This window comes from Lissotriton vulgaris, chromosome 1_1 (assembly GCF_964263255.1).
Source record: "Lissotriton vulgaris chromosome 1_1, aLisVul1.2, whole genome shotgun sequence".
Taxonomy (NCBI): domain Eukaryota; kingdom Metazoa; phylum Chordata; class Amphibia; order Caudata; family Salamandridae; genus Lissotriton; species Lissotriton vulgaris.
In genome coordinates this window covers 50307140-50333886 of record NC_141685.1, presented here as the reverse complement: position 1 = coordinate 50333886, position 26747 = coordinate 50307140, and the positions used below count along the sequence as shown (strand labels likewise).

At 42.4% G+C, this 26747-nt stretch overlaps 1 protein-coding gene across 1 annotated transcript in view; it reads left to right on the top strand.

Annotated features, from left to right (window-relative positions):
* The first annotated feature begins 6798 nt into the window (after positions 1-6798).
* LOC147737196 (uncharacterized) overlaps positions 6799-26747 on the top strand; it is an 82853-nt gene continuing 62904 nt past the window's right edge. Inside the window, exons 1-2 of the mRNA XM_086923147.1 lie at positions 6799-9156; positions 17550-18137. Coding sequence (XP_086779273.1) covers positions 7606-9156; positions 17550-18137 — 2139 coding nt within the window. The 5' untranslated portion in view covers positions 6799-7605. The remainder of the gene's footprint in view (positions 9157-17549; positions 18138-26747) is intronic.

Sequence of the window (26747 nt, the reverse complement as noted above, 5' to 3'; positions counted from 1 at the left end):
AATACAATGCACCTCCTTATACTCTAATATAACCTCGGTTACACCTAGTGTAAAATACAGAGTATCATTTTTGAAACCATTGACACACGAATAACATTTACTACATACACACTCACTGATTCCTACGTGTACCCACACATTCACTCATTCACCCATACAATCACTCGTACACACAGTCACTCATCATTACAACACTATCATATGCACTCATACACCTATGCAGACACTCACACACTGCCACTCATCCATGGAGTTACTCACACACCTAGTCAGTCTTGTAAAGAATCAATCACACTTTGATTTCTTCATCTATACAGTTAAACACAGAACACCTTACATTTCCACACTTATACTAACACATACTTACTCACTGATACAATGAAATCCTTCATCCATACTCTTATACATCCACTCATTCTTCAATATGTAAAACCTATTTAAAATTTTAAAAAACACACAGTCACTGGATGATGTCATCAGTGATGTCATTTGAGATGTCATCAGTGATGTCACTGACCATGTCATGAGTGATGTAATATGTGACATCATCAGCATTGGATTGCGGATGCGCGAAATATATAGTTAGTGCACCTAACTATATAGGGAATTTCATTGGTTTTATATCAATAAAATGTGCAGCTAACTATATATGGTCTTTAACCTTTGGTTTTTTCAGTGAATATATATATATGTATATATATATATATATATAATGAAACCGTGACCAAAAATCTGCCACAATCATCCTGATAATACAAAAGGCACAAAATGTAACAATAAAGTAAAGAAAAGAATTAGAGTTCTTTGTTTCAGATTGTTCACGGTTGCAACACTTCAGCAAGTTTCAACAAAAGTGTAGGGAGTCAGTAACTAAGAGTACTTATCTGAAAGTGCCATCTTCATCCTTTCTTATTCTCCCAAAAGATGCGTGTATAGTTTGGCTCCAGTTATATAAGGTTTTGATAAACACCATGTTGACCTCCCAGATAGACTGTCTCTCATCCGAGCCTCTCAACGGCTCCTCTAGGCAAAAATAAAATATTATCACAACCCAAAAGATGTTGTTCTGAACGCACCCTTACTGCGGGTAGAACATCCAAAGGAAAAAACAATAGAAATCAACTTCTTTCTTCACGAGCGCTTCTGCGAGGGTCCAGAAAGCAGGAATGTAGTGATCCGGTAGCAGGAAATCAGGCTATTTACTTGTTTTTGGCGCTCCAGCGCGAACACGAGCCGTAAGCCTAAAAATGCTGACAGACGCAGCTGGCGGGTTAAAAGGTTGTGATCGCGCTTCAGCGCGAATGCGTGGAAAAAAAAGTATATTTGGAAACACCGCGGCATAAGGCTTTGCCGGCGAGTGAGGAAACGCGGCTTCGAGTTTCTATCAAGGTCTGGATATTTATTTATTTATTTTTGGGTTTTATAGCGCTAGAATCGACTCCCGAAGGAGTATCTCTGCGCTTGAGGAGGAGAGTAGGAAGGAGAGTAGGAACTGGCGAAGTTAATAAGTGAGAAACAAGAGAGTCTTTAGCAATTTCCTAAATGTTGTATGTTCTGAACAGAGTCTGAGAGAGTCAGGAAGTTCATTCCAGAGACGAGGACCGAGGTAGGAGAGGGCCTTCCCTCCCAATCTTGTCCTCTTAACAATAGGTACTTCAAGAAGATTTTTACTGCTGGAACGCAGGGCGCGTGAAGGAGTGTAAGAAATAAATTTGTCAGTCAGATAGGATGGGCCCAGATCATGGAGTGCTTTGTGGACAATGCAGCAGACTTTAAACCTAATCCATTGGCGGATGGCCAGCCAGTGGAGCTTCACTAGTAGAGGGTGCGAAGGTGACCTAGGAGGAGCATTCTGGACTGATCTATCTGCAGTATTTTGGATTATTTACAGTCTGCTTAATAGGGAGTCATTAGTTGAGATCAGGAACCCATTACAATAGACCAGGCGACTGATCACTAAAGCCTGGACTAAAGTTTTACGGGTAGAGTCCGGAAGTAATGGAAAGACCCTCCGGAGCATTCCTATTATGTGGAAGCATGAGCCAGCAGTCTGTGTCACTTGCTCTTTTAGGCTAAGGGCCTGGTCTAATCGGATTCCTAAGTTTTTTATAACTGATTTAGGGGCGGGATTGGGGCCCAAATCTGAAGGCCACCATTCCGGGGTCCAAATAAGAGGAGCATCACCGAACAGCATCACTTCCGTTTTTCCCTACATTGCATTGCAGGAAGTTGTTTACCATCCACTGGGACACAGCTCGCATTCCATCAGAGAAGGCCCGTTGGACCGTCGTAGTAAGTTTGCTGAATGGAAAAAGGAGCTGTGTATATCACACAATGTGGCATCCCCTGGTACCTCGGCAAGAATACACGGGCAGATATACAGCAGCGTATCTCCTCTGACATGGACTGCACCTTAGAAAACAAGTGAAAAGCACTGGCCAACAGGAAAGGGAAGCATATATAGGAAGTAGTAGGACAGATAGTAAACAGTGAAGACAGAGCCCTCCTGCAGGTTTTATGGGACTTGTAGTTCTCTGTCCTTATTAGTACATTCATACCTTCTGGCTGCCAATCTTACACCTCCCTGGCTGAAACGTGACACTCGCAAACTCAACAATGGTTAGCCCAGAACCATCTTTTGTTGAATACCCTCAAAACTGAATTCCTGCTGATTGCCCCCACAACCACTCTGCACCGATCCGCGAATGGCTAAAACAACTCACAGCCCTGAACTGCACCCCTCATGTGGTGGATTCCGCTAAATCATAGGGCATTACCTTGGACAAATACCTTAATATGCAAACTCACATCAAAACCACCATTAGGGGTGCCAACTTTCATCTTAACACAATTGAGAAATTCAAGCCTTTCCTTCCGCCAGAAGACTTACAGCCTGCAGTACAATCCCTGGTGATATCTCGACTGGAATATGGCCTGGTGACCCTTGCAGGACTTCCTAAAGCGAGCTTGGCCCCTCTCAGAGCCACGCTCAATGCATCGGTCAGGCTCATCACAGGCTCCAAAACACACGATCACATCACACCTGACCTTTTGCAGCTCCACTCGTTGTCTATTGAAGCCAGGATCCATTTCAAAATAACTTGCGTCACACACAAAGCCCTGCATTTCAACACTCCAGCCTATCTGGTGAACAAGCTTGTTCTTTTTGGAGCCGGTCCGAACTTAAGAAGTACGTCCACACTACTCTTGAAACCTCCAAAATTCAAAAAGGAAAGTACCTACAAAATGTGCTTTCTCTGGCCTTGCACCTAGAACTTGGAACGATCTTCCTACGGAGTTGAGAATCAATCCCCCCACTGCCTATTTCAAGAAACAGGCCAAATGGATTTTCCTGAGTGGTCATTAACTGCTCCTTAATGTACTATTTCTCTAGTCCCCTTGTTGACAGATTTGAAATTTTTTCCCAACGTATTTTTTGCTGCGTAGTTTTGATTGGTTGTTAACCTTTTATTTTACTCTAGGGCTGTTTCGCAACTAAATATCAAGATTACTTCGGGACGGATTATAGATTTGACATTTACTCTACTATGCTGTGACGAGCCAGTATATGATTGTTTCACTGAATGTTACAGGAAAATTTTTTTTTGCACTATATGAGAAACTGAACTTGTAGGTATCTGACTTTGTTTACTGTTTATGGTTTACTCCTTGTTGTTTTAAAAATGTTCAGGCATGCTTCGGCCTCTATTTACAGCGCTCTGATACCCGCAAATGTCATATTCGCGCTTTATACAACTTTTCAAATAAATAAATAGTAAATACATTTACTAGTGTGTAATTCTACACATGCAAAAGATTTACACCTGGCAGCTATCACCTGACTAGTTTTGTTTTCAAACATTGTTGAAAGAGCTGCTTAGTCCTCAAAACACCAACTCTTTCTGCATAAATAAGATAAGCTGCAAACTCTTCTGGGGACACAGACAAGCCCACTGACACCAAGAGAGAAACAGTAATAACGTTTATTCACAGGCCCTGGAAAGCCCTCTAGCCCTGCTCATCATACAGACCCATCTCCCTCCTAAACATTCTTGCTAAACTATTCACAGGCGTTCTGGCACACAACTTAGTCCGTTCATAATGGCCTTGACTGCAAGCCACAGCAGTGGTGAGATAATACTGTGCCATTAATAAAATGGATGCTTTCCAAACTGAAAAGACACTGGACACAATGTCTGCCAAGGGCCCGATTTATATTTAGGCGGATGGTTTATTCCGTCATAAATGTGGCAGGTGTCCCGTCCACCCTATTAAAAGTGCATTATATTCTGTGGCATTTGTAATAAAGCGGACGGGATCTGTCATGTTTGAAGCAATAACCTGTCGGATAAACTCTAAATCAGGCCCTATGTCTGCAGCAAGTGTTGTAAAAGGAGCAGGAGCCAGCGTTATAGGAAGAGGGCCTAGCAGCAGATATAGACCCCGAGGCACTGAAGCACCTACCTCTTCACTTCCTCTGTTTAGACCTCATAAGCACCTACCTGTGACCCTGCTCTCTTTGTACCTCATAGGTACCTATATGTGCACCTCATCTGTTTATACCTCACAAGCACCCGCCTGTGCACTCTCTCTGTTTATAGCTAATTGGCCCCTTCCTGTGCACCTCCTCAGTTAGTACCTCCCAGGTGAGCTTCTGAAATGAAGCTTGTGAGCTCCGTACTGCCAACCACGGCCTCTTCTCTATCAGGCCATTATCTGCATCTGCTGTGTGCATTCTTCACGTGTGTCCCCTGCCTCACCCAACAATGAACCCTGTGGAGTGAGTACACAGACCGAGGGGATTAGGGAGCTGAAGGACATGGAATGAGGTAAACCTGGATAAAAGAAAGATGGGAATGGAGACATGAGACTTCACCTGTGGACATCAGACACCTCTTCCCGCTCTACCAAAGCCCTGATGAGTCACAAAGTAGCATCCTGGCCTTCAGACAGACAACAATAAGTCAAATATCTTGTAAATGTTGAAAAACAAAAACAATTATTAATATGCACACATCTGTTGGATGCTTGATATTTCAGTTAAATTATTGGTTGTGATGGATTCTCTATAAGGAATAAATGACTGATATCCTTGAATAATGAATGACATGATTTAATGTTTGTTTGCCATATCTGTGTGCGCAACATAAAGACGGGCCATTGGAATAACCCCTCATTCTGTTTCACAAAAAACCCTGGAAGGAGCTGCTGATTGAAATACCACAGGATCTTAACTTTAACTAGTTTAGGAAGAACTAAAGTCTTACTTTTGTAAGTTGTCATTCAGTTCAGAATCAGGCACTAGTTCAAGGGAGATGGATATATATTACGCTGATAGAAAATCCACCTCAACTCAGGATAATGCTCCAGTCTTCCAGGTTAGAAGGATCCAGAAATGCTTGAGCCCGGAGGACTGTAAAATGTGTTGAAGGTGACTTAGGGGCTTATTACGAGTGTGGCGGTCTTCCAATGGGACTACCACAGCGGAGGTACCAGGCAGACTGCCAAGCCCATTGAGAGCCCGCCGCCGGATTATGACCTAAATCCAGGGTGGTTGGGCGGTGCAGCAGCGGTCTCGCGGCGGCTGTATTAGGCTCATTAGAGAGCCTAAACAGCATACCACCACCTTAAGAGTGCCTGCAGCACGTTCCTGCGCCATGTCATGCATGCCACACTGTGCGGGAACAAGGGTGCAATTCCATGGGGTGGCACAACATGTGCCCCCCGCATGCAACCCCAGGAGCAGAATCGGCCGGGGCCCTGTGAGGGCCCCCTTACCTGCATGTCCTTTATCCTTTTCATGGCGGGGTCCCCGCCAGGGAAAAGGACGGTGGATATGCAGACCGTAATATGATCGGCGATGTCGGAATCGGCACTGCCAACATATTTGGGGTGTTTGCAGACCGCCGCCACAGCGGGATCCTTGATCCTGGCAGGGGGCGGTCCCACCACCACACTCATAATATGGCGGTCAGTTCGCCTGGATGGTGGCAGTTGGACTGCAACCGCGAGTACCGCGATCATGTGGACCGTCGCACTTATAGAAAGACTCTTAGTAAGCTGCTAGGTAAAGACGGGAGTTGACATTGGAGCTGATCCAGTGTGAACAGGAAAGCATTGTGGAAAAAGGTGTCTGGAGTTACCTTTGTCATATATACTTCCTAAAGAGCTACCTTTGTCATGTATACTTCCTGAAGAGTTACCTTTGTTATACACTTCCTAAAGAGTTACCTTTGTCATACACTTCCTGAAGAGTTACCTTGGTTAAATACTTCCTGAAGAGTTACCTTTGTTATACACTTACTGAAGAGCTACCTTTGGTAGCTTCTTTCTGAAACTGAATTAACGGCAGCGCTTCCTGATTCCTCTCTTTTTCCACAATCTGTTCTGTTTAAATGAAATCTTGTCCATGTATATCTAACTAAAACTCTACCTGTAGCACATGAGTGCTCTGTAGCTGCCCTTTCTTTAGTAAGTTACTCTGTGAATAATGGTAAACACCGCCTTTTCAGAAGTAAGTACAATGTGACATGTTCAACCACAGTTTTAATGAAATATCCATGTATGGTAAAATGTTCCTTACTAAATTTCAAATATGGTAGAGAAGAGATGTCTTCTACAGCTGGTTAAATATTGTGTATTCACATTCTTTACATTTACATTTAGTAATATTGCATTTCTTTACATCCAACAGAAAATAAGCCTTAAATGATTATGAATAATGAAGATAACACATCAAACCAGCACAAATTGTCAAAAATAAGGAGCTCCAAAAACATCAGTGCAATCAGAGGCAGAGGACAGATCCAGGAAGACACAGTCAAAGGCAATTCAGTGAGTGTACGAGTCTGAGCTCCGCACCTCGACACCCCAAGATGAAGAAATGACCTCAACAAAACCAAGACAACAAAACTGGCAAATCACCCGCTGTATAAACAAGTGTCCAACACCAGCTTTGATCATGAGGCCGGTATGAGAGTTGGAGGAAGGTCTCGTGTCTATTTGGGATCCATAGCTTGGAACAAACTCCCTCTTCAGCTTTGAGCTGTTAGCAACATGATAATGTTTAAAAATAGGTTGAAAACTTGGCTTTTTGTCCATGTTTGAACCAAACTGATTTACTTTCTTTTCTGACCTGTGCTTGGCCCCAGGACACTCTTTGGAGTAGCTGTACACATTACAAGTCGCTTCACCATCATGATATGGCTAGAGCAGTGCTTCGCTATCTAAACTGGCACCAGACCAGCATTCAGTGCTCTAGGTGTATTGCAAACTCTTTCTAGCCAAACTGCAGGCACCAGGTAAAAGCACAACGAAGTGGATCCTAACAACTGGAGGCTAAAGGAAAGGGGAGATCTGCTCTCTGAAGTACAGAGTATTGTCCCAATTTGCACCTGCCGGAAAGAAGATTAAGCTTTACCCGCAAGCATGCGAAGCCATTATCCAATCTAAAGATGCAATCACCCACAAGGAAGCCTTAACTGATATTATGAATGTGGCAGGTATTTAGTGAGTCTTGTATTTTATTGTTAAATCGGAAATCAAGCGTCCACAATATCACACACATACAGGGAATGTGAAAATAACGCAAGTGGTTTGTTAACTATGCTGACCCTTCAGGAAACACGGTCAGGAGAAAAATCGTGCAATTCCACTGAATATGTCAAGAACTTTAGCCAATTAGAAACCATAAAAGAGCATCAGCGAATACAAACAGGGGAAAAACCATACCATTGCAATGAATGTGTAAAGAGCTTCAGTCGGTTATCACACCTCCAAAGACATCAGCGAATACACACAGGGGAAAAACCATACCATTGCACTGAATGTGTGAAGAGCTTCAGTCGGTTATCACATCTCCAAACACATCAGCGAACACACACAGGGGAAAAACCATACCATTGCAATGAATGTGGGAAGAGCTTCAGTCAAATTTCAAACCTCCACACACATCAGAGAATTCACACAGGGGAAAAACCATCCCATTGCAATGAATGTGTGCAGAGCTTCAGTCGGTTATCACACCTCCAAAAACATCAGCGAATACACACTGGGGAAAAACCATACCATTGCAATGAATGTGTAAAGAGCTTCAGTCAAATTTCAAACCTCCACACACATCAAAAAATACACACAGGGGAAAAACCATACCATTGCAAGGAATGTGTAAAGAGCTTCTATCAGATTTCACAGCTACACGTACATCAAAAAATACACACAGGGGAAAAACCATACCATTGCAGTGAATGTGTGAAGAGCTTCAGTCGATTACAAGAACTCCGAACACATCAGCGAACACACACAGGGGAAAAACCATACCACTGCAAGGAATGTGTAAAGAGCTTCAATCAAATTGCAAGCCTCCACAGACATCAGACAATACACACAGGGGAAAAACTATACCATTGCAGTGAATGTGTGAAGAGTTTCAGTACGTTAGCAGAACTCCAAACACATCAGCGAACACACACAGGGGAAAAACCTTACCATTGCAGTGAATGTGTGAAGAGCTTCAGTCAAAATACACTCCTCCGCACACATCAGAGAATACACACAGGGGAAAAACCATACGATTGCAGTGAATGTGGAAGTAGTTTTAGGCTACTCTCACACCTCCACACACATCAGAGAACACACACAGGGGAAAAACCATACCATTGCAAGGAATGTGTAAAGAGCTTCAATCAAATTACAAACCTCCACAGACATCAGAGAATACACACAGGGGAAAAACCATACCATTGCAGTGAATGTGTGAAGAGTTTCATTACGTTAGCAAAACTCCAAAAACATCAGCGAACACATACAGGGGAAAAACCTTACCATTGCAGTGAATGTGTGAAGAGCTTCAGTGAAATTGCAAACCTCCGCACACATCAGAGAATACACACAGGGGAAAAACCATACCAGTGCAGTGAATGTGTAAAGAGCTTCGGGCAGTTAACAGGCCTCCGCAGACATCAGCGAATACACACTGAGGAAAAACCATACAATTGCAGTGAATGTGGAAGTAGTTTTAGGCTACTGTCACACCTCCACACACATCAGAGAACACACACAGGGGAAAATCCCTACCATTGCAGTGAGTGTGGCAGTAGTTTTACTTACTCTTCAGCATTACGAAATCATCAGCGAGCTCACAAAGGGGAAACAAATCTTTGAAATGCCATGAATGCTTGAAAAGCTGAAGTCCATTATCAATTCTAAACAGGCATCAGCGAACACACGCAGAAGAAAAGCCTTCAAGTGCAATGAATGTGTGAAGAAATGTAGTCAATTATCAAGCCTATGTAGACATCAGCTTACAGAAGAAATTAATGAGGAGGCTCCCTTAGGTAGTTTATCTGGGACTAGGGGGAATAGTTATAGAAAATATAGGATGTCCCACGCTTGTGGATCTACAGGTCCTATTTGTCCAATAGGACAAATTTGCGTGTGGGCGGGTCTTGGGCGGTCTTAGTATGGATTTGACAATAATATACAATTGCTGTTTAATATGCTTGTTTGTAAATAGACAATTTTAAGCCATTTGGAAACATATTCAAAAGACAAATTGAAAAGACATGGAATGCTTGTACTACAGGGTGACTCAAATCGAAATTAATGTGAAAACAAATTGCGTTCTGGTAGAAAAAGTACAAATGTATTTTTTCAATGCAAATTAAAACATGCCGTGGTATTAAAAACAATGGTAAAATATGAATATCAATGCACACAATGTTATACATATAAATAAAAATAAAAACAAATTGGGTACATAACAACAAGAATCGAAGGTTTAGGTTGACGCGGCGTTTCGGTTTTCTTTATGTAACACCTTCTTCAGGACCGATTCTAAAAGGTTATTTTAGAAAAACATACAATTACCCACTGTTTATTGATTTGTACATATTCTACAGTTAAAGAACTACATTCTTTTGACTATACATGTGACTATTAGACACCCTGCACTTGTACAGTTCTGTAGTTTTACTAACAAAGCATTGAAAACATCCTGTCGATGAAGGCATGATTAATTATTAATCAAAACAGCAAATTTTATACAGGTCATACTGCTACTTGGTGGTTCAAAACCATACTACAGCCCATCACCCTATCACTTTTTTAACAGATAGTCTCTATTGACTGAAACCGACATTAGGCATCTGTGAATGAAACTAAGTTGTCCCAGCCATTCTTCTGTATATATATAGGCTGGCGCTTGGAGGAAATAATTATCATTCCTCCATTACAATTTGTATTCGGGGTTAATTTTATTGACCCCGGGTAAGGTATCTTACCTTAAAATTTATTCTTATCATCCACTCTTGTAAATATAAGTGGGAAGTATTACCTCAGTCTTGTACGATCTGTTTGGCCATGAGTCAATAGAAAAGATTAATCTATTTGGGAGAAAAGAATATATTTATTCATTTTTGTTCTTTATGATTTCCCTTTTCACTAATTAATCAGAAAGGAGATTTGATGTACCTTTTTTCTTTAGGATGACAGGTCTTATACACTGTGCGAGGGAGCCACCGTTCTGTGCTTAGGTGTGGAGTTTCCTTTACAGACAGATAATACAAAAAATAATTTTCAGATTTGTCAAATTGGGCAGATGTTTGGGAAGTTTTTTTGGCTCCATGGTTGTGGCAAAATTACTCACCAACATCAGCTTACACACACTCTGTAAATACCGTACAACTGCAGTGAGTGTAGAAGTACCTTTAGGAAATCTTTCGCATTAAGGATTCATCAGTTAATGCTCACAGAGAAAAATCCTTTCAGGTGCAGTGAATGTGTGAATATCTTATGTCACTTTTAAAACCTACGGATACATCAACTAACATACACAGAGTAAAAATGGGCATTGCAATGAATGTCAGAAGTGATTTTGTCAATTGTGAACACACCTGGGGTAAACCGTACAATTGCACTAAAAGTGTGATGAGCTTTTGTCAATTTCTGATCCTACATAGCCTCAGCGAACACACACCTTCATTTAACTCACTTAGAAATAACCCTAGAGATGCAGTGAATTCAGAAAGAACTTAATAACAATAAAAATAATTTTGACTCATCTGAGGACATTGACAGGAACAGAACAGTGCCGTTATTGTGAGATGAAGGAATTACAGGAAAAATATGTATAATCATGTAGGATATTCAAATACCAGATGAATAAAGGCTCGACTAGAAGAAAAGAAGAAAACCAAAGATTTGTAGAATAATAAAAGTGTCTATTCCCAGTGATTGTTCACTTCGGTACACATAGAAAAAAACAACGTGATATAACAGGAAATCCACTGGGAGACTAGCACAATGTGGAATAAAAGAAAAGAAACACTGGCGGTTTTTATTTGGCGATGAAGAGTTACAAAGAAAATACATCCAAGAGTTCCTGTTCATGCTACTTGTAAAAGTGTAGGGATGAATACGGTTCTGCCTGCACACATTGCTATATTAGCATAAGTGAGTTAGTTGCTCAAACGCCATTTCGCTGTTTTTGCACATGACACTACATGTCTCTTTTTTTATAAAGACAAACTGCTTGCTTTTTCTTCACATTAGAACAGTCTGTTTTTCACATCTCTAGACTCACACTGTGACCTCAAGTCTGCACAAAGTAGTCAAGGTTAAAATAACAATGTATGCTGTTGATGCAGGTTGATCGACCCACGCTCTAGACACAACATGAACACAGCTGCTCATTTCTGAAACTCAGGTGCTTTTAATATTGCTTTGCATGCATGAGACTAGCACTCGGAACAAACCTTTCCATCAACAAAGAGCTGTGCTGGTCTGGGATGTGATTCACTTCACCTGACTTTGGTGGTATGCGGTCCCCGTTTTAACCTAGAGATCCGCTAATATTTTATTACCTATCAAGGGGAGGGTGGTACACAAGGCGCTATAGACCTGGTTGCACTATCATTATAATATGATTTCTCCATTTGTATTTTATGGAATTGTAACAATGCAGCTTGTAATGATTTTATGCATCTTTTTACTTATGTTAGCAAAGATACTGCTTCTTAGAGCATGTAGTTGAAATAAACATTTAAACTAAACCGTGTCTCTGATTACTCACATTGTGGACATTTATAGGAATAAAAACGAAAGAGTGTTCTTGATTCCCACTATTCCTGAGAGGTCCCAAAGTCACTTGCTCTGGGTTGTCCAATCATTGGTAGCTTCGCTGTAGTACCGAGAATGAATGAGGCACTGTTGCTAGTCGGATCGGGGTTCTGGGCACTGAGGTGGGTTTTTGGTACACCACAATACACTGAGGTCCTGGTTTCCTGCGCATAGTTCTGTGCATGAGCAAAATCCACGCAACAAAAGCAGCTCTAGAAACAATGCTTGGACTAAGAAGGGTATTTTCAGCTAACTTTAGGGATTAGTGATAAAACCTATAAACTCAACAGACTTGGACTGAGTCCCTGCAAGAAGAACTAATTTAACAAGCACACACTGGTGAATAGTCACAGCTGATTGTGGTGTTTGGTTGTTTTCTACAACAGTAATGATTCAGTGACAGCGACCAGAGAACAGTGTCCAACAGCAAAGTGAAAGGAGAAGAATGTGAGCTGTCACTCTCGGGTATATTGCTTGCAGTACACAACATTTACCACCCAAGCCCTGACGCGAAACAAGTGAAAGGATCAGAATGAGAGCTGCGACTCTCTGTGTTAATGCTTGCAGTGCACTGCATTTACCACCCAGGGCATGACATGGAAGAATGAAAGGAGACAAATGTGAGCTGTGACTCTCAGGGTTATTGCTTGCAGTGCACTGCATTTACCACCCAGGCCCTGACATGGAAGAATGAAAGGAGAAGAATGTGAGCTGTGACTCTCAGGGTTAATGCTTGCAGTGCACTGCATTTACCACCCAGGCCCTGACATGGAAGAATGAAAGGAGAAGAATGTGAGCTGTGACTCTCAGGGTTATTGCTTGCAGTGCACTGCATTTACCACCCAGGCCCTGACATGGAAGAATGAAAGGAGAAGAATGTGAGCTGTGACTCTCAGGGTTAATGCTTGCAGTGCACGGCGTTTACCACCCAGGCCCTGACATGGAAGAATGAAAGGAGAAGAATGTGAGCTGTGACTCTCAGGGTTAATGCTTGCAGTGCACTGCATTTACCACCCAGGCCCTGACATGGAAGAATGAAAGGAGAAGAATGTGAGCTGTGACTCTCAGGGTTAATGCTTGCAGTGCACTGCATTTACCACCCAAGCCCTGATGTGGAAGAATGAAAGGAGAAGAATGTGAGCTGTGACTCTCAGGGTTAATGCTTGCAGTGCACTGCATTCACCACCCAGGCCCTGACATGAAAGATTGAAAGGAGAAGAATGTGAGCTGTGACTCTCAGGGTTATTGCTTGCAGTGCACTGCATTTACTACCCAGGCCCTGACATGGAAGAATGAAAGGAGAAGAATGTGAGCTTTGACTCTCAGGGTTAATGCTTGCAGTGCACTGCATTTACCACCCAGGCCCTGACATGGAAGAATGAAAGGAGAAGAATGTGAGCTGTGACTCTCAGGGTTTATGCTTGCAGTGCACTGCATTCACCACCCAGGCTCTGACATGGAAGAATGAAAGGAGAAGAATGAGAGCTGCGACTCTCAGGGTTAATGCTTGCAGTGCACTGCATTTACCACTACGGCCCTGACATGGAAGAATGAAAGGAGAAGAATGTGAGCTGCGACTCTCAGGGTTAATGCTTGTAGTGCACTGCATTTACCACCCAAGCCCTGATGTGGAAGAAGTGACTCCATTGTCCATCGTTGCGTCTGTAAATGCACCCATCAAAGTGGCCCTTTACCAGAGGTGTTTATCATCAAGCTTGATCTTTACGCACCGCTGACTATGTAGTTTATGCACGATTAGATGGATTGTATACAACAGAGGTGTATATCATCAAGCTGGACCTTAACCCCTTAAGTGCTGCCTCGGTGCATTGGCCGACGGCAGCACTACCTCCCCAGTGCTGCGCACGACCATTGGACGTCCATTCAGCACTAGTTCCAATGGACAGCGCAGCACTGGGGAGAGATGTTTAATAGCATCTATGAGGTTAACTCACCGCTGACTGTAACTGATTCATGGTTAGATGGATTGTATACAACAGAGGTGTTTATCATTTATTTTGTTTATTTATTATATTTTGGTCATTTATTGGGTGCAGCGAATCATCCCAGGGGGATCTTTCGGCGCTTGAGAAGAGAACAACCTATTGACAGTGGGAACCAGATTAGAAAAGCCAGGTTTTAAGCAGTTTCTTAAATTGAAAGAACCTGGAACAGGCACAGAGCTCTTCGGGGCGAGAGTTCCAATAACTGGGTGCCAGATAAGAAAAGGCTAGCCCACTCATTTTGGTCTTCCGAATTCTCTGAGTACAGAGCAGGTTGCAGTTGCTGGATCGCAGCTGTCGTACGGGTTGATAACAATCAATTTTGTTGTCAGATATAATGGGCCCATACCCTGGAGGGCCTTGAAAACCATACACAACAGCTTAAAGATGGCAATGGGGAGCCAATGCAGTTGGTGAAAGAGAGGTAAAGAGGGGGTTCGAGCAGGCTTATTGAGGGCCAGGCGGGCTGCCGTATTTTGAACCACTTGAAGTTTGGCCGCCAAGTCCTCTCTTACTCCCACCAACAAAGAGTTGCCATAGTCCAGTCGACTAACTAGGAGTGACTGGATAAGAGTCTTTCTAGCATTTAGCGGGATCCACTGAAAGATTTTTCTGAGCATCCTCATGGTGATGAAGCAGGCTGTCGAGCAAAATTTTGTTTAAAGCTTGTGCAGTCAAGGCCCTGTAACTATAACGTGATTAATGTGCATGTTGTGTGATAACTAATTCAACCTAGATTAAAATGCACCTACATTCAGAACACACAGGACTAACAGATGTGCTTATGTGTTGCAAACGCAAAAATAATAAATTGACACTGTCTATTGTCTTTGTCAGTACTAAATGCGGCTGTTTAAACTGATGGCACAAAGCTTTATTTCTGTGCTCATGTTCTGTCTTTTCTGTGACAAAGGCTCATGGAGTTCGGTCTGGATTTCATATTTGGTAATGTATGATGCTGCTTAAATGTGATTTTGCTAGGTAACATAATTAATGGGTTAACAATTAGTAAAGGGGGTGGGTAACAGAATACATTTCAGTTCTTTAATTAATCAATGCCTTGTGTCTGTTTAATATTAGTTCTCGTGATGGGGCCTGTAAAAGGCAAGAGGGTGATCGTTAAGAGCTGCAGAAAAACGAAGGCCTGTCCTGCAAAATAAAGCTACGTGGCAGAGGAAAGTTTCCTTGTGGATGTCATTGTAAGAACATTTTCTTAAAGTCTATTGTGCCACAGGAAGGACTGGATGTTAATGCCCAAGGACAGGAAGAGCAGTCTGAGGAAGTGCCGTTAAAACAGTGTGGAGAGACAATGGGCTTGTGTAAAGGCCCGGACTTGAGGTGGAAGATGGGTATTGCACCGTTACATCGCAACTTTTACAACGGACTTCTATTACAACGCAACTTTTACAACGCTGGATCCATTACATCGCATGCCTTTACAACGCATGACATTACATAGCAGATGCTATTACAACGAATGCCATTACAACGTAAGTATAAGTAAGTATATAATTTTTTTATTTTATTTATTATTATTTAATTAATTTAATCATTATTAATTATAAATAAATATATTTATTTATGTTTTTTTTATATTATAAATTAAATATATTAATTTAAGTAATTTTAAAAATAAGTATGAGTATAGGAGTATATGTTTTGGGGTACTGAGGTATATGTTTTGGGGTGTTTGGGTATTTTTAGGTTTCAGGGCTGGGTTTGGATTTTGGGGTACAGGGGTATTTTTAGGTATTAGAGCTGGGTTTGGGTTTTGGGGTACAGGGGTATTTTTATGTTTTAGGGCTGGGTTTGGGTTTTGGGGTACAGGGGTATTTTTAGGTTTTAGGGCTGGGTTTAGGTTTTGGGGTACAGGGGTATTTTTAAGTTTCAGGGCTGGGTTTGGGTTTTGGGGTACAGGGGTATTTTTAGGTTTCAGGGCTGGGTTTGGGTTTTGGGGTACAGGGGTATTTTTATGTTTCAGGGCTGGGTTTGGGTTTTGGGGTACAGGGGTATTTTTAGGTTTCAGGGCTGGGTTTGGGTTTTGGGGTACAGGGGTATTTTTAGGTTTCAGGGCTGGGTTTGGGTTTTGAAGTACAGGGGTATTTTTAGGTTTTAGGGCTGGGTTTGGGTTTTGGGGTACATGGGTATTTTTAGGGTTCAGGGCTGGGTTTGGGTTTTGGGGTACAGGGGTATTTTTAGGTTTCAGGGCTGGGTTTGGGTTTTGGGGTACAGGGATATTTTTAGGTTTTAGGGCTGGGTTTGGGTTTTGGGGTACAGGGGTATTTTTAGGGTTCAGTTTTTGTAAAAAACGACTTTAAAATAATTAAATTAATTACATTATATTAAATTAATTAAATTATATTATTTACAATTTATAAATTAATTAAATTAAATTAATTAAATAAATTAACTACAATTTTAAAATTAATAAAATAAAATTAATTAAATTAAATTAAATTAATTAAATTATATTAATTCCATTTTTTAATCTAATTAAATTAAATTAATTAAAGTAATTTAATTAATTTAATTTAATTACAATTTTAAAATTAATTACATTACATTAATTAAATTAAATTAATTAAATTAAATTAATTACAATTTTTAAATTAATTAAATTAAATTAATACAACTAAATTTATTAAATTAAATTAATTACTATTTTAAAATTAATTAAATTAAATTAATTAAATTAACTTAATTACATTTTTTTAAAAAGATATACTTACCTATACTTACGTTGTAATGGCATGCGTAAAAAGTTTTTTGCTGAACCTCAGATCCCTCCCGAAACATCATACACAATTATGGGATACCATTCATAGTACTCAACCAGAGATTTGCTTCCTAACGGAAACCTGGCTGAAACCCCACACTACCCCTACTATCACTCTGGGGATACCCATAGGATACAGAATTCTCCGGCTTGATCGACCTGTGAAAATAGGAGGTGGAATCGCCATCATATATAAGGACACTCTGAATATCAGAATCTTAGACCAAGTCATGCTACCCACTATGGAAGTGTTAATTTTCCACCTAGCATTCAGCCCCAAGGTATACTGGCGAGGAGCACTAGTTTACCGTCCGCCTGGGCCTAATGCGGGGTTCTCTCTTGCCCTCACTGAACTGTTAGCTCCTCATTTGAAAGCTAACGGAGATTTTATTCTCTTAGGAGATTTTAACTTTCATGTTGATATTAAGGATCACCCGGACACTAAAGTTTTTCTCGCGGACCTTGCTCTTTTAGGTCTCCATCTTAGAAACAGTGAACCCACTCACTCAGGTGGCCATATTTTGGACCTGATTTTTACTTCGCATCCGAATGTTGACTGTTCTTCCCCGAAATACATTTTTTGGTCTGACCACAAACTGATTAATTTCTCCTTCACCCACCTTACTAATCCTATGATTCGCTCGCATTCCCAGCATATTAAGCGCAGACCCTGGCATAAAATAACTTCTGCTAAACTCATGCAAACATGGGAACAACCAACATTCTCCAACTCTGACAACATCAATACTGCTCTCTGTAAGTTTAATTCCACCCTGACGATGGCTATTGACACTCTTGCCCCTCAGAAAAACGTAAAGAAACCTACCATGGCCAAAAGAGAAGCTTGGTACACCGAGGCCCTAAAAACTGAAAAGCAGGGATGCAGAAAACTAGAGAAAATTTGGAGACGAACAGGCAAGGAGGAAGATAAAACCCGTCATCTGGAAGCAATGACCTCCTACTATAAAAATATCAAAAAGGCCAGGAAAGTAGGCCTTACAGCCCAAATTGAAGAGGCAGGTAACTCCACAAGAGAGCTTTTTAAAATCATCCAGACTTTCACTAATCCTGAGGTGTGTGAGAGCCCAGACACTTTCACCCAGGCCTTGTGTGATGATATATCTCAGTTCTTTGAGGACAAAATAGAAGGGATATACCAAAAAATCACTGCAGTCTCAGACCCTCTGGGAAACGAGGTCCCTGTAATGTCCCCTATACTGACCCCTGTAACGACCCTTCAGGTAATCCCAGCAATAACTTTTGAGGGCCTGACCATACTCATTCATCAAGTAAAGACCGGCTCCCCCACTGATCTGCTACCTGCCAAACTCATTTCCCCTCTTATTGACATAGTAGGACCTTCCATCCAGAAATTACTTAATCTCTCTTACACTGAGGGCTTGCTCCCATCAGCCTGGAAGGAAGCGGTGGTGAACCCCATACGCAAAAATTCCATCCTGCCCTGGTCTGAACTCTCCAACCTCCGTCCGATTTCTCTCCTTCCTTACATCAGCAAACTGGCAGAGAAGCATGTAAATACCATTCTTTCCAGTTTTATCGAAGCGACAGGGGGCCTGGACCAATCACAATCTGGGTTCAGGCCCAACCAAAGCACCGAATCAGCCCTTCTTTCCGTGACTGATCAGATCAAAATGTCACAGGATAGAGGTGGCTCCATGATTCTAGTGCTGTTGGACCTGTCAGCAGCCTTCGATACCGTGGATCATAACATCCTTCTCAGCCGTTTGCAAGGAGTAGGAATCGGAGGCCCTGCACTATCTTGGTTGGAGAGTTTCCTTTCCGGGAGGTCACAATCTGTCAGCCTGGGCCCCTTCCGCTCCAACTCTAGGGGGCTCACAAAGGGGGTGCCACAGGGCTCGTGTCTTAGCCCAACATTGTTTAATGTATACGTGGCCCCCCTTGCTGAGATTGTGCGGAAGTATGGGTTCACACCGATCTCCTACGCTGATGACACCCAGCTCCTCTACCCTTTTAATTCCCTTGACTCTAGAGTCAAAGAGAATTTTGCTGAGGGTATGAGGGCGGTGTCACATTGGATGGCGACGAACTGCCTCCAATGTAATGTCACAAAAACTGAGGTCATGCTCTTTGGTAAAGCAAGCATTCTCTGGTCCCCTGACTGGTGGCCGGTAGATCTTGGCCCTGCACCCACATCTAAACATCATGTAAAGAATCTCGGGGTGAAGTTGGATCAAAAGCTAACCCTGAAGGAGCACACCAACTACATTGCAGGATTGTGTTTTTATACTATTGGTCTACTTAGACGTGTCTTCCCGTATCTCCCTGCCACCTACAGAAAGACACTTGTGCAGGCCTTAGTGACCAGTCGTCTGGACTACTGCAACGGCCTGCTGACACTAGCAAATGCTGATGCAATAGGTCGCTTGCAGGTGGTCCAGAACACGGCAGCAAGACTGGTCACGGGCGCACCAGCTAGAACCCCCTCCAAGCCCCTGCTGAAGGAATTACATTGGCTTCCCATACGACAGCGCATTGATTTTAAGATCTGCTGCACGGTCCATAGGTGCATTTATGGTGTAGGTCCTAAATACCTGTCTCAATCTCTGGTGTTATATCAGCCGAGCAGGTTTCTTCGCTCAAGCAACCAAACGCTCTTAAAACCTCCGGTCACAAAGAAATCCAGACAAGGAGACCGTGCCTTTTCATCGGTTGGACCTGCCTTATGGAACAAATTACCACCTGATGTCAGATCAATTACTAACTACTTATCTTTCAGGAAAACATTGAAAACCCTTCTTTATCAAGAAGCATTCCTGTCCACTTAATTCCTCTAGATGCACTGACTGAGAACTCTATAGCTGGCTCAGTGCGGAGATACCCTTACGGGATTGATTCCAGCGCTATAAAAGAAATTAAAATAAAATAAAATAAATGCGTTGTAATAGTATCTGCTATGTAATAACATGCGTTGTAAAGGCATGCATTGTAATGGATCCTGCGTTGTAAAAATTGCGATGTAACGGTCTGCGTTGTAAAATAATGTGTTGTAACGTCATACATCCTGGAAGATGTCACACATTATCGTGGCATGAGCTGGCTCAGCCAATGGAGAGCCAGAATTCGGTTGCTGGTATGCAGAAATTAGTTAGTTTAGACAGGGAAAAGGGTATAAGAATTGGCCCGAGGAGCAGACATTTTGCCTACGCTCTTTGACTCCAGAGGGTCGTGTTACGCTGATGGACAAACGCACGTAAGGACAGGAGATTTTATTAAATCTTAGTTTCTAGGCGATGAGGGTAGAGACAGGGAATTAGTTAGGTTTTGGAAATGCTCATTTCGCTTATTTCTGCTAATGAATAATATTTCTTGAATAAAGCTCTCTCTATTGAAATCTGAATGAAACCTTTCTAAATGACATCTCTTTAAAATGCTTGTTTAATAAAGTTCCATAACCTACGTTTTCGTGATTTGTATGAATAAACTTTCTAAATGACGAGCTGGTCTTGTTTATTGAGGATTGTTTAAACAACATATATAGATCTAGTCGCCTCATGATTCAGTCACCCTGTTGTTATTATGGGCCTGGTAAGTTTGGTGGTAGTAGGTAGCGTCATTTATGCAGAATTTTGGTAGGAGCGCTGGATCAGTACCAAAACACGTGCCTGACACGTTCTTCAGCTGCTCTTCCATGGATAATTTGTTGTCAATTTTGATACCCAGGTTCTTAGCCCATCCTCTAGGTGAAGGGGATTCTCCTAATTCTGCTGGCCACCAATCTGGGGTCCATATCTCCTCCGCCTTGCCAAACAGTAAGATCTCTGTTTTCGAGGAGTTGAGTTGGAGGTAATTCTTCCTCATCCAGCTTGCTATGCTGATCGTGCAGTTTATAAATTTAAGTTTGGTTACTGAAGGGTTAGCCTCAAAGGGGACTATCACCTGTGTGTCGTCTGCATAGGAAATAGTTTCAAAACCACAATTCCTAATGGTGGCAGGTAAGGGGGCCACACATATATTGAACAAGGTAGGGCTCAATATTGAGTCTTGTGGGACTCCTTTATCTACCAAAGTGGTTTTTGACACAAAAGAGTCCAACTGGACACTCTGTGTTCTATCAAACAGATAGTTCTGAATCCATTTAAGGGCCATGCCTCTGACACCAATCTCTCGAAGCCTGTCCAACAGGATGCGATGTGAGATGGTGGCAAAGGCCACCTACAGATCAAGCAGAACTAACATCACAGGGATATCCTTGTCCAGAGACATTCTTAAAGTGTCAGTAACCTCCAACCAAGCGGCCTCTGTGCTATAAGAAGCACGGAAGCCCGACTGGGATATGTCCAGTAAGTTATTCTGTTCCAAGTAGCAGGAAAGGTGCCGGTTGACTAGTGTCTCCATAATTTTTTAACAACAGGGAAGCGAGGAAATCAATCTAAAATCTGTAAATCCGTAGGGTCCGCTAATGCCTTTTTAAGCAAAGGTTTATTACGAGCGCATTTCCCTTTTCGTGGCACCATTGCTGTGCCTATTGAGATGTTACAAACTTGAGCAAGCACATAAGATGAGACTGGGGTTAGTTCAGACATAACAACAGGCGGCACCGGGTCTAGCGGGAACCGCATTTCACCTGCATTAATAACAGGCTTACTTGTTCCCCTGAGATGTTGAGAAAATATTCTAGGCTCGAAGGACAGTGGTTTTCAGGCACAGGGACCTTTTCAAGAGCTACCTCTTCAGGCCCAAAGGCGTAATAGATCACGTTCATTTTTTTAGTAAAGTAGCTCCTTAGATCCTCACATAATTTTTGGGTGGATGGCTGGAGTGGGTTGTTAGACCTCGGGTTTGTGAATTCCTTTAGGATAGAAGAGCTCCCGAGAGGAATTCCTAGCTTCCATAATGCGGGAGCCTAGGTAGGATTGCCTAGCTATGTTATAGCTGTTTAGATAGGCTCTATGAGCCACTCGGTAGCGCGATTCCTCATGCTCCAAGTTGGATTTCCTCCATTTTCTTTCTAACACCCTCTCTTAAGACTATCTCAATACCAGGGGGCAGGAGCTGCCCTTGCCTGAATATTTACCCTTTTTAAAGGTGCAATAGAGTCGAGGCCATCCGTTATAGAGGCCTCGAACCTTTCTAAGGCAGTCTCACAATTGTCACAGCTTTCAAGTATGGGAGGGATATAGACCCGACTAAACGCAGCGGAAGTTACCTTTTTCCAGGATCTACGCAACTCCTTGTGAGTGTGTGGGGGGCCGGAAAGTTTTTTCAACACCCAAGAAAAATGTAGTGCCAGGTGATCAGTCCAGCTTAACTTTAGGGGGGGTTCGGCAACTAACTCAGGGATGCTGGTAAAAATCCTGTCCAACACATGTCCAGCCACATGTGTAGGGCTAGTGACTCTAGGGGTCAGTTCAAGAGTTTCCATCACTGCCACCAGACGGACAGATTCTGTATTGGAGAGAACCTCCAGAGGATGATTGAAGTCCCCTACCAATAGAAACCTGTTGGTCTGTAACGTATAAGGGGCCAGCCGTTCTAGCAGTGCTGAACAAAACTCCTTCCTGATACCTACCGGGGGTGATATGCTAGAGCTCCCCCCACTCAATCTCTTGGCGGGGATGCCCTCTGAAGATCAATAGCTCGATATTGGGGGAAGATAGTGTATCAAGAGTCTTAATATGATAAGGGGGACGAGTGGGAATGGCCAAACCTCCACCCTGTTTTCCTGATCTATCCAGATGGACCACAGCATAATCTTGTGGAAAAGCCATTGCCAAAGCTGGCGTTGCTTCATTATTCAGCCAGGTTTCGGTGAAAAGGCAGATGTCTGGCCTGGTCTCGTCTAATAGGTCCCAAATTTCCACCACGTGTTTTGGGATAGATCGCGCATTCAGATACAACCCCTTATATGGTAATGCTAGGCCCATCCCGGTCTGTCTCTCACTTCCAGTGTCCTGCACCCTTCCAGTAGGACTGGGGATGGAACATAATAGTGAACTAAGGGGAGTATGCATGACTTCCCGCTATGTCCATCCACAATCGGGGCACTTCTCTAAGGTGACAGCACCTACTACTTGCAGGTTAATTCTCTCCCCTGCACAAGCTGAGGCAAGCCCATATTCTACCAACCTCTCCTTAGGGTACACCAGCCTGGGATAAACCGGCAGCATCCCCTGGCAGCCGGCAGCGTCCAGGCGCGGATGAGCGCAGACGGGCTTGCCTTAGGTGCGACTTCGTTGGGCCAGTGGCACGCCCACTGCGCGCGGCAGGAAATGCAGTGATTTTATACCTGGGAGGGCTGTCCACTAGAGCGCTAACCGTTAGAGTGGCGCCCCACAGGTCTGAAAGACTATGGGCGTGCTCTCTCCACTCAATCAATCGGAAATCCGATTGCGGTGGACCGGAGAGCAATCCAAACAATGCGCGAAACGTAATCAGTTAAGAGGCAGTTTAGATAAAAGGCAGTTCTAGGTTAAAACAAATGTCACATCTGAAACATATAATGCTAAAAACAAATTAACAGAAGATTCCTACTCAGACTGCTTCCTTCTCTCATTGAGCTGGATCTTGGCTCACCACTGGCTGTGTAAATGAGTCACGGTCAGATGAATTCTATATAACAGAGGTGTTTATCATCGAGCTGGATCTTGGTCACCGCTGGCTGTGTAAATGAGTCACGGTTAGTTGAAATGTATATAACAAAGGTGTTTATCATCGAGCTGGATCTTGGTCACCGCTGGCTGTGTAAATGAGTCATGGTCAGATGAATTGTATATAACAGAGGTGTTTATCATCGAGCTGGATCTTGGTCACCGCTGGCTGTGTAAATGAGTCATGGTCAGATGAATTGTATATAACAGAGGTGTTTATCATCGAGCTGGATCTTGGTCACCGCTGGCTGTGTAAATGAGTCATGGTCAGATGAATTGTATATAACAGAGGTGTTTATCATCGAGCTGGTTCTTGACTCACCGCTGGCTCTGTAAATGAGTCATGGCTAGATGAATTGTATATAACAGAGGTGTTTATCATCGAGCTGGATCTTGGTCACCGCTGGCTGTGTAAATGAGTCACGGTCAGATGAATTGTATATAACAGAGGTGTTTATCATCGAGCTGGATCTTGGTCACCGCTGGCTGTGTAAATGAGTCACGGTCAGATGAATTGTATATGACAGAGGTGTTTATCATCGAGCTCGATCTTGGCTCACCACTGGCTGTGTAAATGAGTCACGGTCAGATGAATTGTATATAACAGCGGTGTTTATCATCGAGCTGGATCTTGGTCACCGCTGGCTGTGTAAATGAGTCATGGTCAGATGAATTGTATATAACAGAGGTGTTTATCATCGAGCTGGATCTTGGTCACCGCTAGGTATGTATATAAGTCACGGTTAGTTGAAATGTATATAACAAAGGTGTTTATCATCGAGCTGGTTCTTGACTCACCGCTGGCTCTGTAAATGAGTCACGGTCAGATGAATTGTATATAACAGAGGTGTTTATCATCGAGCTGGTTCTTGACTCACCGCTGGCTGTGCAAATGAGTCATGGTTAGAAGAATTGTATATAACAGAGGTGTTTATCATCGAGCTGGATCTTGACTCACCGCTGGGTGTGTTAATGAGTCACGGTTAGATGAATTGTATATAACAGAGATGTTTATCATCAAGCTGGATCTTGGTCACCGCTGGGTGTGTAAATGAGTCACGGTCAGATGAATTGTATATAACAGAGGTGTTTATCATCGAGCTGGATCTTGGTCACCGCTGGCTCTGTAAATGAGTCACGGTCAGATGAATTGTATATAACAGAGGTGTTTATCATCGAGCTGGATCTTGGTCACCGCTGGCTCTGTAAATGAGTCATGGCTAGATGAATTGTATATAACAGAGGTGTTTATCATCGAGCTGGATCTTGGCTCACCACTGGCTGTGTAAATGAGTCACGGTTAGATGAATTGTATATAACAGAGGTGTTTATCATCGAGCTGGATCTTGGTCACCGCTGGGTATGTATATAAGTCACAGTTAGTTGAAATGTATATAACAAAGGTGTTTATCATCGAGCTGGTTCCTGACTCACCGCTGGCTCTGTAAATGAGTCACGGTCAGATGAATTGTATATAACAGAGGTGTTTATCATCGAGCTGGTTCTTGACTCACCGCTGGCTATGTAAATGAGTCACGGTAAGATGAATTGTATATAACAGAGGTGTTTATCATCGAGCTGGTTCTTGACTCACCGCTGGCTGTGTAAATGAGTCATGGTTAGATGAATTGTATATAACAGAGGTGTTTATCATCAAGCTGGATCTTGGTCACCGCTGGCTCTGTAAATGAGTCATGGCTAGATGAATTGTATATAACAGAGGTGTTTATCATAGAGCTGGATCTCGGCTCACCGCTGGGTATGTATATAAGTCACGGTTAGTTGAAATGTATATAACAGTGGTGTTTATCATCAAGCTGGATCTTAGTCACCGCTGGCTCTGTAAATGAGTCACGGTTAGATGAATTGTATATAACAGAGGTGTTTATCATCGAGCTGGTTCTTGACTCACCAATAGTTGTGTAAACAAGTCACGCTTCGATGAATTGTATATAACAGAGGTGTTTATCATCAAGCTGGATCTTAACTCACCCAGCGCTGATTATGTAACTGATTCACGGTTAGATGGATTGTATACAACAGAGGTGTTTAGAATTGAGCTTGATCTTTGCTCACCACTGGCTGTGTAAATGAGTCGCGGTTAGATGAATTGTATATAGCAGAGGTGTTTATCATCGAGCTGGATCTTGGTCACCGCTGGCTGTGTAAATGAGTCACGGTCAGATGAATTGTATATAACAGAGGTGTTTATCATCGAGCTGGATCTTGGTCACCGCTGGCTGTGTAAATGAGTCCCGGTTAGATTAATTGTATAAATATATGTGATGAGTTTCTTATTTACAGAGACTCATTCAACCACATTCTAGGATAGAATCAATGCATGACGGCAAAATTATGTATAGTAACTATTGTGGAATGGAGGAGCTCAGTACAAAGAGCTTCTCATAAACCTAAGAGCATCAAGTAAGGGTAAAGGGTCATCAGTTATAAAGTAATGGTTATTTGATTTTTGTTGAAACGCTCCTGCAAAGGTCATAATCCAGAATGTTGTTCCTCTTAGGTCTCGGACTAACTCATCGTTTTATACTTTTCCTCATAGTATGAGAGGCTATTTTCTGAACACCTTACTGTGATAAAGTCCTAGCAAAGGTTGTCTACGCAGCTTCTTCACTGTGATTACTGAGTAAGATCTTCTTACACCTTTGCCAAGTTACCTGTAAAAGAGAATTTTATGAGATTGTCTAGGGGCTAGTAATTCCATAGTTCTATAGGTGCTTAACTATAAATATTATATATATATATATATTTATATATTTATCCACTGAAAAAAAACAAAATGTACAGGGACGTTCTAGTTAGGAAATAGAATTTGAAAAAAACCTGAGAAATTAGCTAAAAAAAAAAAAAGGTTACAGGGACGGTATAGTTCGGATCACAATTTATACACAAAACCATAGAAATTCAGCAGTAATGGTTAGAGTTATCTCAAGAAACTATAACACGTGCCCTCGGGTAACTATAACTTGCACGCCCACCATGCAGTTTTCATATCAATAATTTTACTGCAAATTATATCATCAATGATGGCATAGAAGTTATCATGAGTGATGTTATATGTGGGGTAATTAGCAGTGCATGGCCAGGGTGTGAGTTATAGTTACATTAGGGCACTGCCTCTGATGCTCCACGCCTCCGGCATGTACCAGCATTGCTCCCGCTCGCAGGGAGAAGCTAAAAATGCTGCTCCCTGCATGCAAGAGC